At 34.7% G+C, this 15,390-nt stretch overlaps 1 protein-coding gene across 4 annotated transcripts; it reads right to left on the bottom strand.

Moving 5' to 3' along the window:
• Nucleotides 1-407: 407 nt before the first annotated feature.
• On the bottom strand, nucleotides 408-10,802 carry LOC131156241 (zinc finger protein CONSTANS-LIKE 13). 4 transcript variants are annotated; one of them, XM_058109771.1, is made up of 4 exons: nucleotides 9,937-10,802; nucleotides 3,956-4,168; nucleotides 2,390-2,688; nucleotides 408-876 (listed from the first exon to the last, which is right to left on the bottom strand). In XM_058109771.1, exons 1-4 carry the CDS (start codon nucleotides 10,564-10,566, stop codon nucleotides 759-761), a joined length of 1,260 nt encoding a protein of 419 aa, XP_057965754.1. In that variant the 5' UTR covers nucleotides 10,567-10,802; the 3' UTR covers nucleotides 408-758. The 4 variants fall into 4 exon arrangements, with proteins under 4 accessions (XP_057965754.1, XP_057965752.1, XP_057965751.1 ...); XM_058109769.1 differs by having other exon boundaries at nucleotides 9,931-10,735; XM_058109768.1 differs by having other exon boundaries at nucleotides 408-2,688; nucleotides 9,931-10,735.
• Nucleotides 10,803-15,390: the final 4,588 nt, after the last annotated feature.

Here is a 15,390-nt window from a genome sequence, read left to right as displayed (position 1 = left end):
TTGTAATTGGATTTATTATTATTTTTTAAAATGTATGTATATTTTTCTCTTAATTATATTCAATTTCATATTATCATTTAATTTTTATTTTAATTTAGAAGTATACAAATAAATAATTTAATCCAAAATAATATTTTTAAACATTAAAATTTATGAAAATCTAATTTTCAGTTTTTTTATAAAAACAGAAAATTAATAATACAAACAAATGCATTTTCATATTCTACTTCTTCAATATAGAGAAATAGAAATAAAAAACAGAATACAGCACCACTTTTACTTTCTTAACTGGGAACTTGCCCAAATTCCAGCCCGCCTGATTGACAGGCCAGCTGCTCTGGAAATGGATCACCTGACCCCGCAAGATGCGTACATAGCAATGGTGATAAAATGGAAAACCATACTTCAAATCAAAACTATCAAAAGCCCTTTTCCTGTAGTTGAATATACATTCAAATTTAACAAGCAATTCTTCATACAGCCATAGCCTTCTTTTTCTTTTTTCTTTTATTTTTTCATCAATCATTCAAACATCAATAGCTTTCGAATTTCACCAAAATCAAAAAGAAAAAAGAAAAAGTGAAAGCTAATGGCCAGACTTGACACTGTTGAGGAAAGAAACCTCTCTATCATCAAGCTTCAGCTTCAAAATGAACTGTTATCATACATGATAAATAATTGAACTTATCCTACTTAAAACAAAACACGCATTTTCCTAGCTCCTAGCAGTGTGATGTAAGCTAACAACCATATTGATTCTACTCTCGGGGCTGCATATTCGAATTTGGGCATTCGGCCTTTGCAAAACGTCCCCTAATTCTTGTCCTGGTTTCTGCTCGAACCTTCCTTGATTCGTACCTAACGTGCTTATCATACCTGTTGATATGCATTTTAAAAGCATCAGCTCTACAGAATTCAAACATGACAACAGGCTGATTCATAAAAAGCCTTTGGACATGGCTCATTCTATTTCGCAACGCCATCTGCATTATTGTGATCAGTGTATGAGATTGATGAATTTTACACGGGGCTTTAAAGAGTCATACCCAACCATTGAAGCAACCACACCGACAAACAAATAAACACTCAAAACCATTCCAAAAACGAAAAAAATTTCGTCGACCAATGTTTATGCCCTATGATTCAATAGTTCTGAAATCTCAAAACCCCTCTTAAATTAGTTACAAAATATCCTTCCATTTCTCTTCTTTGATTACAACAAATTCTTGCTTTCAAACCAAATGACAAGTGATGCCATATTTCTTCTCTCTTTTCTCTTCAAATTTTCAATATCCACACCAAACACCAAAGTCCGGGTATGGCTAAGAGAATTCTACTTCTGAATTTGTCCCAAATTCAAATTTTAGAATGGAGGATAAAAGTTTATATGCATAGTTGGAACCAAAACTCAATAGGCTTAATCTATTGGGTCAAGTTTGAGCTCACCCATATATCAAGTCTGTACAAAGACTCCCCCATCCTAACAAGTGGTATCAACGTTGATGGTTTATAACCCTCATTGAGAGACATCATAGAATCGAGCTGTAAAACTAATTTTCCCGGTGCGCTAACAATTGGAGGACCAAGTGCGTGACTAAGGCCAATAAGGATCATATAAGATCTGATAGATGGATCTACAAAGGGTCAAGACATGGGAGGTAGAATTGGTTTGGAAACACTTGGAATGCAATCTATGGCACGTAAAGCACAGGGACAAGGCCCGCTTGAACAACTGTTAGAGAATTTAACTTGCTCGCACAATGGAGACAATTTCCGCTCAAGGGGAAGATGGTTTCGTACCCTTTCCCATGGTTGAGTAATGATTCCTAGTTGGCTGCATGACAAATAATAGCTTCCATGACAAGGGGAGTGGTTGGAACTCACAAGGATGAGATTGTTGAGAATTTGACTTATGAGTTGGTCACACATTAGAAAAAAAGAAAGTGTAAGATGGGTGTTTATATACATGGTTAAGCTAAAAACTTAATAGACTTAAACTTTTGGATCAAGTTAGTGTTCACCCATCTATATCAAGCCTGTACGAAGACTCCCTTAGTCCTAACAAAAATAAATTTAGAAACTTGTCTTCAGCACTTTGTCAAAATGAATGAATGAATGAAGGAATAAGACAAAGACATGCATGTGGAAAAAAATAAAGTTTTCAAAAACTTCCGTATAATGCTAAAAAAAAAAAATACTTGAGTTTTTTGGAGGGAAGATTCATGGACAACCAATCCATAAATTGTTAAAGCTTTCATAAAAGCTAGATTAAGCAATAAAGTGCCTCGTATCTTTCCCTCCACTTTGGGCTGTCTTGCAATCTATAATTACATAGACAAAATCACAATTTAGGTAGTCTGCTTGTACAAGAAAGGAGCATAGTACATACCTCCTTGCTTTCTTCTTCTCCTTGTACCGTGAAATTGCAGTCTCTCTATCCTGGCTAGTCACCTCATGTGGAGCAGCTTTGGTAAGACCGGATGATGGAACTGATGATGTTCTAGAAATAATGGGATGCCGCAATTGACCCTCATCACTACCACTGACATTACTTACACTACAAATAGTAACTGAATGTTTGTTGGAATTCTCAGGACTTTCCTCAGTGCGGCTTCTTAATAATGTAGAAGGAAGACAAACTTGATTTGCAGCCTCACCACCGTCACTACGCCAATTAAATGCACTTGCCTGCATGAAAAGAACACAAATCACATTATTCCATTTTCCCCTTTCCTTTCTTCCTTTCTTCTTCTCTCTCTCTTTTTCTTTTTTTTTCCTTTTTTTTTTTTTTTTGGGGGGGGGGGGGGGGGGTGGAGGAAAAGATAGCAGAATCATAATGATATATACCAGACTCATTAACACCTAATGACTGAACCAGTCCCTTCCGAAACAATCAAAGAAAATCCACGAAGATATCTAAGCAGCCAAAGGACCAAAGAGACCAAGAAAGATACAAAACACCATATGTTATTTTTTGTATGACCCATTACAATGCCTTGGACATATTACCATAAAGTCTGATTATGATTTTTCATCCTTCAAATAAAGTTTAGACCATGTATTTAATGTTTCAAAATCATTAATGCAAGAAACTTTAGGAGATGTTCAGTTTATGATCAACTGTCAAGTTAAGTGCACTTCTAAGAACACTGAGCAACAAGCACCTCCAGGGCAAGATCACATTTTCTGGTCCCTGTTCCAGTTTTTTTTCGACGCTTTCCTACCCCAATCCAACCCCCACCCCAGTAATTTATTAGAAATGGATCAAAATTAATACTCAATTAGTCAATTCACCATCTCCCAACCCTATCCTCCCCAAAACAATCCCATTGCCTGACCAATGATGTCAAGGATTGTGAAATACCATTGGTGATGGGGAAAAATTGCCATTTCTACCACTAAGATATCACTATTTGGTCTGCCACACATGCCGAGGCCATTGCTAATAAAATTATATTAGTAAAGGATTGTATGTTATTTTTAATGAGGACACTTGGAGATAAACTGGCTGTTGTCAAAACAATATCAATCCTTACACCTTGAAGCCTCGTTTATTGGTGACACAAGTTCTGTGCAATCATTAAAAAATAAGGCACATCCACAACACAAATAAACTTGAGCAGGACTAGGTTTACGCTTCCATGTTGCATGAATGACATAAACTTGAGCAAATTAAGGTTTACAATTCCATGCTGCAGGTTCATCATATCTTGCATCCAAAATGACGGTGATATTTATTTATTCATGAAAAGAACTGCAGAGCAGGACAATCACATAACATGACACTACTCATGGCCAAGAGATTCATCCGCTAACATATCTAACATAAACAAAAATTAAAAAAAAAAAAAAAAATTCTAAGCAGATATGCACATGCAAACATTTGAAAAAAAAAAAACACCTAAAAACATAACATAACAATAGTTAAACAATGTTAGAAGGAAAAAACCCTGACCTCATATGCAGGAAATGCAGTTGCCTCTGCATTATGTTCACAGCCATCATGCGCATTTCCCAGTTGCAAAGCTTGTTCATGTACCATGGATTCAAAGCCAATAAGGGATTCAACACGTCCATGACCACTGTTCAAGCCAGGTTCCAACCTCGACAGTTCACGAAGCTGATGAAGCAACTCTTCCTTGTGTTGCCCACAAGCAGCATTTCGATTCTAAAATTCAATAACAATAACAATAACAATGTCAATAAACAATCCCAATATGGGCAGAACACCAAACTAACCATACCTAAACTAACTTAGGAATCATTAATAAAGTAATTATCATCCCTGACTTTATCATACAGAAACTAGCAAATCAAATACATTAATAAACAATCAAAGGAACAACCTCACCCAATATATACCCATTTATTAATTTATTGATTCGCTAAAATCGTGATTGATTCAAAGTCCCAGAAATAAATATTTGTAAATAAAGAGCTAGGCGGCGCATGTAAACCAAACAGAAACACAGCTCATTGTTGAATTCTAAAATCATTTCTAGCATTCAAAGTCCAACATAGGGACTGTACTATTCATATAGTGGCTATACTATTTATATGGTGGCTGCACTATTCATTTGGTGGCTACACTATTCATATGGTGGTGGTACTATTCATATGGTGGCTGTACTATTCATTTGACGGCTTTAAAAAATGAGGCTTACAAAACCCCTATAAATAGGGAAGTGGTGGTGAAGGAAGATATCATCCCAAGCATTTCCAACTCCACCTTTAGAGAGAGAAATCAAGTACTCTCCTGCGAAGTGTCCCTGTTGTAGTCTGTGTTTCTAGTTTCTCCTAATTTTAAAGAGATTTTTATACTCCTAATTCAAGAGAGAGGTATCATTGTTCTCCTCTTGTAAATAGAAAGAAGATGTATCATTATTTTTCATAGTGGATTCCTTCTACTCTTACCCGTGGTTTTTCTCTCGATTTGTTTGGTGGTTTTCCACGTAAATCTTGGTGTCAATTTCTATTTTCTCATTTCTTATTTTAGTTGTGTGATACTGTTCCTACCCATTCAATTTCCTAACAGTGGTATCAGAGCCTTGGGTTACGGCCTTTGGGTTGGGGTTACTATTCACACGTGTCACCGGATACTTTTACAATATTGTGAACGTATACGAGATTTGTTCAAGTATACAGTTCCATTCATTTACGATATTGTGAACGTATACGGTATTGATCACGGTGAAAAAGTGGGAGCCGGTTTAGTGGAGGAGCAGATCTTATCTACTACAATGGTAGCAAAGTACGAAATTGAGAAGTTCAATGGGAGTAATTTCTCCCTTTGGAAATTGAAGATGAAGGCGGTCCTGAGAAAGGACAATTGCTTAGCAACAATAGGAGACAAATCAACAGGTATAACTAATGAAAAATGGAAAGAGATGACTAATCTTCATTTAGCATTAGCAGATTCGGTGTTATCAAGCATTGCGGAGAAGAAGTCAGCAAAAGAAATTTGGGAGGCGCTGACAAAGCTCTATAAGGTAAAGTCACTTCACAATAAGATCTTCTTAAAGAGGAGACTCTACACTCTTAGAATGAGTGAGTCCACATCAGTTACAGACCACATCAACAATTTTAATACGTTGTTCTCCTAACTAACAACATTAAGCCATAAGATTGAGCCAACTGAATGAGCGAAGCTTCTACTCCAAAGTCTATCAGATTCGTACGATCAACTCATCATCAACATTACAAATAATATTCAGTCAAATAATCTAGTCTTCGATGATGTTGCGGCGGCTGTTCTGGAAGAGGAATCCAGGCGCAAAAACAAGGAAGATGGATCGTCCAGTTCTCAACAAGTTGAGGCACTACCAATGATGAGAGGAAGATCAACAGAACGTGGCTCTAGTAGGAGTCATAGTCATGGTAGATCAAAGTCAAGGAGTAAGAAGAATTTTAAATGCTACAATTGTGGCAAAAGGGGGCACATCTCAAAAGATTGTTGGCATAAGAACAAGAATGCAGGGAAAGCTCCTGAGGAGAACACTTCTCAAGGATGTGCTGCGAGTACCTCCAGTGATGGTGAAATCCTATACAGCGAAGCAGAAACTATCTCTAAAGGTGGTAAGAAACTCACTGATGTATGGATCATGGATTCAGGAGCAACCTGACACATAACCTCTCGTCGAGACTGGTTCCACTCTTATGAACCTGTTTTAGGCGAATCTATATTCATGGGTAATGATCATGCCTTATAGATAGCTGGTGTCGGTAATATCAAACTGAAGATGTACGATGGTACGATTCGCACTATTCAAGGGGTACGACATGTGAAGGGCTTGAAGAAAATTTACTGTCTCTTGGACAGTTAGATGACTTCAGCTGTAAGACCCTTATTGAAAATGAGATCTTGAAGGTTGTCAAAGGCGCACTTGTATTGATGAAGGCAGAAAAGATCGTGGGAAATCTATACACACTACTGGTAAATACTATACAACAGGGAGACGCATCAGTTGCATCAACCCAGGAAGAATCAACGATAATGTGGCATCGCAAACTTGGTCAAATGTCTGAACGTGATCTGAAGATTCTTTCAGAACGTAATCTTCTTCCCAGACTCAAATCAGTAAGCCTACCTTCCTGTGAGCACTGTGTTACAAGTAAGCAACGTAGATTAAAATTTGAAAGATCTACTGCCAGAAGCGAACACATTCTAGACTTGATTCATTCTGATGTATGGGAATCACCAATTTCATCCCTAGGAGGAGCACATTATTTTGTATCATTTATTGATGACTACTCCAGAAGATTATGGGTATATCCAATCAAGAGGAAGTCAAATGTGTTTCTAGTGTTCAAAGAATTCAAAGCGTAGGTGGAACTTGAATCTGGAAAAAGAATCAAGTGTTTAAGGACAGATAATGGAGGAGAATATAAAGACGGCGATTTTATTTCATTTTGCAAGCAAAAGGGTATTCAAAGGCAGTTCACTGTTGTGCATACACCTCAGCAAAATGGCGTAACAGAGCGGATGAACAGAACCATATTAAAAAGGACCAGAGTTATGTTGAAGACTGCAGATCTAGTCAAGTCATTCTGAACTGAAGCAGTCAGAACCGCTTGTTATGTGATAAATCAGTCACCGTCAACAGCAATTGGTTTGAAGACACCGATGGAGATGTGAATTGGTAAGTCAACCCAGTATTCTTCTCTTCACATATTTGGATGTCCTGCATATGTAATGTATAATGCCCGGAAAAGAACTAAACTGGACCCAAAGTCCAGGAAATGCATATTCTTGGGTTATACTGACGGAGTCAAGGGGTATCACCTGTGGGATCCCACTGCCCGCAAGGTCATAATCAGCAGGGATGTAATATTTGCAAAAAATGAACTGCAAAATAAAGAAAACAACAGCACTTCGAAAACGACTACTGTTCAGATAGAAGAAAATAAAGATTCTTCTGAAGCCGCATCAAAGCATAAGGAACAAGAACCAAATGAGGCCAATGATACAAAAGTTCGACGTTCAATACGTGAAACAAGGAAACCATCATGGCACTCAGATTATGTCATGCCAAGCAATACTACATATTGTCTTCTAACAGAAGATGGAGAGCCATCAGCTTTCCATGAGACTATAAGTAGCCCTGATGTTTCTTTGTGGATGACATCAATGCAGGAAGAAATTGAAGTTTTGTACAAAAATAATACATGGGAGCTTGTTCCATTACCACATGGGCGTAAAGTCATTGGAAATAAATGGGTCTACAAGATCAAGCAAGATGGTAACGATCAGGTGGAACGATATCATGCAAGACTGGTAGTGAAAGGGTATGCTCAGAAAAAAGGTATTGATTTTAATGAGATATCTTCTCCAGTTGTTAGACTTACTACTATCAGAACTGTATTGGCTATGTGTGTTGTGTTTGATTTATATCTAGAGCAGTTAGATGTGAAAACTTATTTTCTTCATGGAGAACTTGAAGAAGATATTTACATGCTCCAAACAGAAGGGTTTGAAGAAAAAGGAAAATAAAACTTGGTTTGCAAGTTAACCAAATTTTTGTACGGCTTAAAGCAGGCACCAAGATGTTGGTACAAGAGATTTGATTCCTTCATAATTAGCCTCAGATACAACAAACTCAGTGCAAACCATTGTACATACTACAAGAGGTTTGGTAATAATGATTTCATAATTTTATTGTTGTATGTGGATGATGTGTTGGTTGTAGGTCCCAACAAAGAAAGAGTCCAAAAATTGAAGGCACAATTGGCTAGGGAGTTTGATATGAACGATTTGGGACTATCAAACAAGATTTTAGGGATGCAAATTAACCGAGACAGAAAAGATAAGAAAATTTGGTCTTCTCAAAAAGAATTATTTGAAGAAAGTCTTGCGACGCTTCAACATACAAGATTGTAAGTCAATTTCTACCCCACTTCCTGTCAATTATAAATTATCCTCAAGTATGTGTCCTAACAATGAAGCAGAGAGGATGGAATTGTCTCGAGTGCCATATGCATCAGCAGTGGGGAGCCTAATGTACGCTATAATTTGTACAAGACCAGATATTGCTCAAGCAGTTGGTACGGTTAGTCAGTTCATGGCGAATCCTAGTAGAGAGCATTGGAATACAGTAAAGAGAGTCCTAAGATACATCAAAAGAACCTCAGATGCTGCATTATGTTATGAAGGATCAGAATTTATTGTCAGGGGATATGTTGATTCAGATTTTGCAAGTGATCTTGACAAAAAAAAATCCACTACAAGTTATGTGTTTACTCTTGCAGGAGAAGCAGTAAGCTGGGTATCAAATTTGCAAACTGTTGTGGCATTGTCTATGACTAAAGTTGAATATATGGCAGCTACGCAGGCTTGCAAGAAGGGAATATGGATTAAAAGATTATTGGAAGAAGTCGGGCATAATCAAGAGAAAATTTCTCTATATTGTGACAATCAAAATGTCTTGCATATTGCAAGGAATCCGATTTTTCATTCCAGGACAAAATATATCGGAGTACAATATCACTTCGTTCGATAAGTTGTGGAAGAAGGAGTGTGGACATGCAAAAAATTCACACCAAAGACAACCTAGCAGATGTTATGACAAAACAATCAACGCTGACAAGTTTATATGGTGTAGATCCTCTTATGGCCTAACAGAAACGTAAGTGGCATGGAACTGACAAGACTAGAAATGATGAAAAAAAAAAAAAAGTTTGAAAATGACTTTAAGTGGGAGACTGTTGAATTGTAAAGTCATTTCTAACATTCAAAGTCCAACATAAGGGTTGTACTATTCATATGGTGGTTGTACTATTTATATGGTGGCTGCACTATTCATTTGGTGGCTATACAAATTTACAAAGGTGACTGCACTATTCATTTAGGGGCTGCACTATTCATATGGTGGTTGTACTATTCATTTGATGGCTTTAAAAAAGAAGGCTTACAAAACCCCTATAAACAGGGAAGTGTTGGTAAAGGAAGATATCATCTCAAGCATCTCCAACTTCACCTTTAGAGAGAGAAATCAAGTACTCTCCTGTAAAATGTCCCTGTTGTAGTCTGTGTTTCTAGTTTCTCAGTTTCTCCTAATTTTAGAGAGATATGTATACTCCTAATTCAAGAGAGAGGTATCATTGTTCTCCTCTTGTAATTAGAGAGAAATTGTATCATTATTTTTCATAATGGATTTCTTTTAATCTTGCCCGTAATTTTTCCCTCGATTTGTTTAGAGGTTTTTAACATAAATTTTGGTGTCAATTTCTATTTTCTCATTTCTTATTTGAGTTGTGTGATACTGTTCATACCCATTCAATTTCCTAATACTCATTTAATCTAAATTGATCCCGCGCATCTATAACTGAAAGAAACAAATATATTCTAACAGCGTTGATAATAGAAAACAAGAATAATTTTAAGCTTATAAGAAGAATGAAAGAGTACTTTAAGTGTATAATGAAAGAACAAACCTTAACCTTAGGCAGAGAAGGAACACCCATGGCTTGAAAATTATGGTCAGAATCAGCAGAAACAGTCATCAGATCATCAAGACTCACAACAGAAGGAGTGTCCCAAACCAAGAAGTCGGAGAACCCATCCTCCAAAAACCCATCACCGCCGGCGCCGCCCTCGTCGTCGAGTAAAAGAGCCTTATCTCCCACGTCGTCAAACCCAACAATCGACAGCAACTCGGCCGCCGAAGGACACCCAGAGTAGCCCTCGAGAAGGCGGCGCTCATGCAGCAAAGAAAGCGAGCGATTGTGCTTTTCCCAGTCGCAGTTCTGGCACAGAACCATGTTCTCGGAGGAGCAGAGAATGGAAGACGGACAGGAATCGCAGGCGTTGCAGAGAAGAGATCTGGTGTGCTTCGTGAAGAGCTGATTCGTGGAGTGAACCTCTCGGTCGCAAGAGAAGCAGAGTTTGGCCGAGTCTGCCCTGCAGTACAGGAGTGCTTCTCTTTCACCGCAGAAGTCACATCGACATCGTTGGGCGTTTTGGGTCCTCATATTTTGTGCTGCCGCTACTACTTCTTCTTCTTCTTCTTCGTCTGGAATCTGTTCTTCGTCCTCTGCGTGCGGCTGTGCTTGTGCAGGGGACTCGTTCATCTGCCTTGTTCCGGATGAGATTTTTTACTTTTCTCACGGAAAAGGGAAATGAAATCTCTGAGCATGGAAAAGGGGAGCACAAATCTTATCTTTTATACACATGGAGAAGAAGACAAGGAGGTCATCATTAAGGCAATCTTGAAAAAGCTCCCTCGACTTTTCTTGCTTCTCAAGGAACGAGGTGAGCAAAAGTTAATCCGTGACCTGCTCATGTTTATTTCGGCGGGCTCCATCACAGTAATTTTCAACTCTTATGTAATGGTATTTATTTATTTTGCTTAGCTAAGCAGCCGAGAAAGTGGGGAAAGCACCTTTTCAAAGGTGTGTCCCCATTAGTAAGTAGGGTTGGGGGAAGAAAATTTTAAATATATAAAAAATCAAATAAAAATGTAAACATTAAATTATATCAGAGTAATTCTGAATAGTTCTTTTATTCTTTTATTTTTTTATTTTTTTATTTTTTTTTTAGAACTTGCACCAGGTATCTAGGTGTCTGTTTTATGGTCCACGTGACTAATCCTACGCCCTTTGAAGTTGACCCCACAATTTCAAAGGGAGGGTAATTCAGGAGTCCAAGGACGGAAACGAATTTGAGAGGGTTTGAACACCTGACCTCGTGAAAAGTACTCTCACAGTCCGCACTATCACTTGAACCACACCCTGGGGGTTAAAGATGATCCAGTAAACTTAATAGTTCTTTTATTGAATCCACAATGGGCAGATCAATCAAAGGAAAAAATTTATGACAATTAAGAGATTTATCATAGAAGAATGATACATTTTATTTTAAATTATTAAGAGTCCAACCTTTATTTAGAGAAATTTAAGTATTTATTATACTCATTCATCTTTCTCTTCTTTCAATATACAAAATAATGTTACATTAGATTGAGGACTAATCTTATATGCATTTCCTAGAACAAGGTGGTCAAGCAATATATGGATCCCAATGGTCAAAACTTGTAGGTCTCCAATAAATCTTTTAGAACTTGGGGCTAGTTCTCGTAATTTAAACATTTTATGATTAAAAAATTTTGGATCATGCAAAGTCACTTTATTCAATTTTCCAAATTCTTGAATTACTCATTTTCATTGATTTGGTACTCTTTTTTATTATTAATAATTAAAATTTTATTATAATTATTTTACTTTTAAGTATAGAAATTTCGGAAAACAAACGCTACCTAAGCCTTGACTTATTAGTTGATAATTTTAAATTTTCAAGTATGTTGTGTATAAAGCTAAAAGAAATGCAAATCATTGAAAACCTTTATCCAACTCTAGTTCATTACAAACTTAGGGTAAATTTGAAAAATGAAGGGTACGTTTGGTATCGTTGCAATTTTATTTTTTCTATTTATGTTTCTCTATGATGAAGAAACAGATTATAAAAATGTGTTTGTTTATATTGTCAGTTTTCTAATTTTTATCACTAGTTTTTCTGCTACTTGTCAAAAAACTGAAAATCATACTTTTATGATTTTCAGTTATTTTGACAAACTATTACCAGAAATTTTGATGTAAAAAAATATTTTGTTTTAATTAAATTATTCATTTTATATACTTTTAAATTAAAATAAAAATTAAATGATCATATGAATTTAAATATAATTAAAATATAAATATAAAAAAATTTCCTAAAATAATAATAATGACAATTACAAAATACTTTTACTATTTTTCAATTGTAATGTCGAATAAAATTTTTATTGCAAAATAAAATTTGAAAGTGGAACAAATAACTAAAATAATTATAATAAATTGGTGAACTATTTTAATCATTGGCCAATTAACTACTCAATATGTAAGTAAGATAGGATATAGGAGATAATTTCTTTTTTGATAAAAAGGTATCTTATAGTATTGTGGAATTTACATTTTTAAATGTTAAAACTATCCAAACAAAATCTTTGAATAGATCGCTTAAATCAACAATGATAGATCAATCAAAGGTAATTTTGTGGCAATTTAGAGATTGTCAAACAAGACCAATTCACTAGATTTTAAATCATTAGAAGCCCAACCTTTATTCATAAAAACTTAAGTTCTTATTATGTACTAACTGCTGCATGTGTTGCATGTAAAAACAAATTTTTTGCATTTATAAATTTTTTTAAAAAAAAATTAAATTTCTCGCGATAAATTTTTTTCTCTAATTGATATATTAATTATTAATGCACATTTGACTTTTGGAATAATTTATGGAAGTATCTTGTTTGGCCTAAGTATATGATAGTGGCTAACAAATAAATTTTAAATTAACGACAAAATTTTTACTCAAACCTAGAAATAAGTATTATCTCTCATCATGCCTATTAAATTTGTAAAGTGAAACCTTTTTATGGCTACCTTAATAGGTGGATTTTTTGAAATAAATCTTATGTTGTTCTTTGTAACAAGGCTTCAAATGCGTACCCTAGGAAAAGAGAAACCCCTAGTTAGTGGAAAAAGTATATTATAATATGAATTTAGAACTACTTGAAATATCAAGTTAAGAAAGAGGATAAAATGTCTCTACCTCTGTACGACTGGCAAGTTTCTTTTATATACACCAATCGGCATAATGACTTATGAGGAAACACTCCTACTACAAATACTGCATGACTACCTAAATAGTTAAAGGGTTAATTCAAAAGTTCTCCATTGGATAAGAAATAGTTAAGAAATAACATTTAATCAATTGAAGAACAAAAAATTTGAGTTTGGTCATTTTGACTCTAAAGGAAAGTTTTTCCTTAAAAGTCGATATCCACATACTTTGGAGGAAAGTTTTTCCTCACTTAGCAATAGGGGTGAGCATTCAGTCGTAAGGTTAGTACGGTTTGAAAAATTATAATTAAAAAATCTCATTAACTAAACAAAACCTAAATTCCATACAAGGCCAGCCTAACTATTAGGCGGGGTGTTCGCCTAGGGCCCTAAAAATTCAGATTGGGGCCCCAAATTTTTTTTTAATATAATAATATATTTTTGAGGCCCCAAATTTTTTTTAATTAAATAATGTTAACATTATTTATTATGTTCTCTTCCCATACTTGACTTTCCAACTAACAAATAAATGAAATTGTATTTTAAAATGTAAAATAAATGTAATTTATTTTATTTTTTTTCAAGTCTCATTGACTTCTCAACTAACAATTTTATTATATTTCTGTCTATTACTCTCATCTCTTTCTCTTAGCCTCTCTAAACAAATCTTTTCATCTCTCACACTCTCTCACTCTCATCTCTCGGTCTCTCTATGATTTTTGCTCCAACTCTTGTGTTCATCATCTTCGAACCTCCGATTCTCTGTAATTTTCATCAACCCTATGATTTCAATGTTTGTGCATTATTTTTCTATTATTTTCACTCTAAACATTTTTTTCTATTTTTTCTTAGATTTTGAAAGTTTTGAGGCTAGAACATTGTATCCAACAAAAATCTGATATCTCTAAAGCCTCGCTCGCCGATCAATTTGCAATAATAATAATAATCAGGTTATATTGGTTCAATCTATTATTTCTATAAATTTATTAAATTTATTTTTATTTGTTTACATAATTTGTCAATTTATAGTCAGTGTTAATTTTGAAATTTAATTATGTCAACGAGAAAATATGAATCGGAATATAAAAAAAAACGAAAAAAAAAAAAAAAATTAGTGTCATCTCAAAAGAGAGCTTTTGATAAATTTATTTTTAGTTCTAAACAAAATATAAATGAGTAAGATGAAAACCTTCCAAGAAAAAAGCAATCAATTCCAGAGATGGAATTAGAATCAAATATAATAATAATAATAATAATAATAATAATAATAATAATAATAATAATAATAATAAAGATAACATTCATTAGTGATTTTGCATCTCAAAAAGTTAGAAAAATTAATTTTAAATAAAAATAAAAATTAAACAAAATATTAAAGGTCCTTGATTAAATCATTCGCCTAGGGCCCCATATTATGAAGAGCTGACTCTGATTCCATATTAATCAAACTCAAAACCGACCGAACCAAATTTTGATCGAGGGTTTGGTTATATAAAGGGAAGATATTAGCACCCCCTTTAGATGCATCCAAGGGATAGTACTTAATTAGCCTAGGATGACCTTTGAAATTAATTGATCAAAACTCATATCTTTGTTTTTATTTTAATTTTCAATCCAGCATATTGGGCAACCCTACAAAAGACAAAAGCTACCCTCACCTCGGGATGCCCAAAGGCATGCGAAGACACAACCCCCAACAATCCCTGTTGGCCTCACAAGGTTTAGAATCTTGTTTTGATGATAACAAAGTAAAGGAACTTAACATATTTGGTTAAGTGGTGATTTAGGACTCAAATGTTCAAGAACAAGTACTTGACAAAGTATTTTAAAAGCACAAACTTAATACTACAAGATCTTATGAAGCTAAAACTATTGAAACTTAAAGTCAAGTCAAACATGAAGGAAGTCAAAACAAATACGTGAAGATACTGAGAGTAAAGCAAATACAAGAAGACTTAGCACTTAAAAAGTTATAATCTTGTAAGAAGTTTCATGCAAGTACTTCAAATGATTTCAATATGAATGCATGAAACTCTTAAGTTAATTACTTCGACCTAAATACCTTTTAAAATATTTGAAAAATATTTTTATAAGGTCAAAAGTTATTTCAAAAGGGTTCAAATTATTTTTTGAATGAAAAGCACCAAAACAGGATTCTCCAAATTCCTTTTTTTTTTTTTTCCATATTTGCATTGATGTGCAATTTTCTCTATCAATGGTTTCTTATCTTCAAAACTATTCAACATGAAAGTTGTAAGATTTTTGCTTAGCTTTTTGTTGATACCAAGATCGTCT

Source organism: Malania oleifera, chromosome 5, assembly GCF_029873635.1.
Source record: "Malania oleifera isolate guangnan ecotype guangnan chromosome 5, ASM2987363v1, whole genome shotgun sequence".
Lineage (NCBI taxonomy): Eukaryota > Viridiplantae > Streptophyta > Magnoliopsida > Santalales > Ximeniaceae > Malania > Malania oleifera.
This window is presented reverse-complemented; position numbering and strand designations above follow the sequence as displayed.

Bases quoted from the DNA above. Each gene is read 5' to 3' on its own strand.
- LOC131156241 (XM_058109768.1), bottom strand. From the start codon at position 10,566: ATGAACGAGTCCCCTGCACAAGCACAGCCGCACGCAGAGGACGAAGAA. The intron at 4,169-9,930 runs GTTTGTTCTTTC...ATTGAATTTTAG, and splicing joins CTTCTCTGCCTAAGGTTAAG to AATCGAAATGCTGCTTGTGG. The intron at 2,689-3,955 runs GTCAGGGTTTTT...CTTTTCATGCAG, and splicing joins CTGCATTTCCTGCATATGAG to GCAAGTGCATTTAATTGGCG.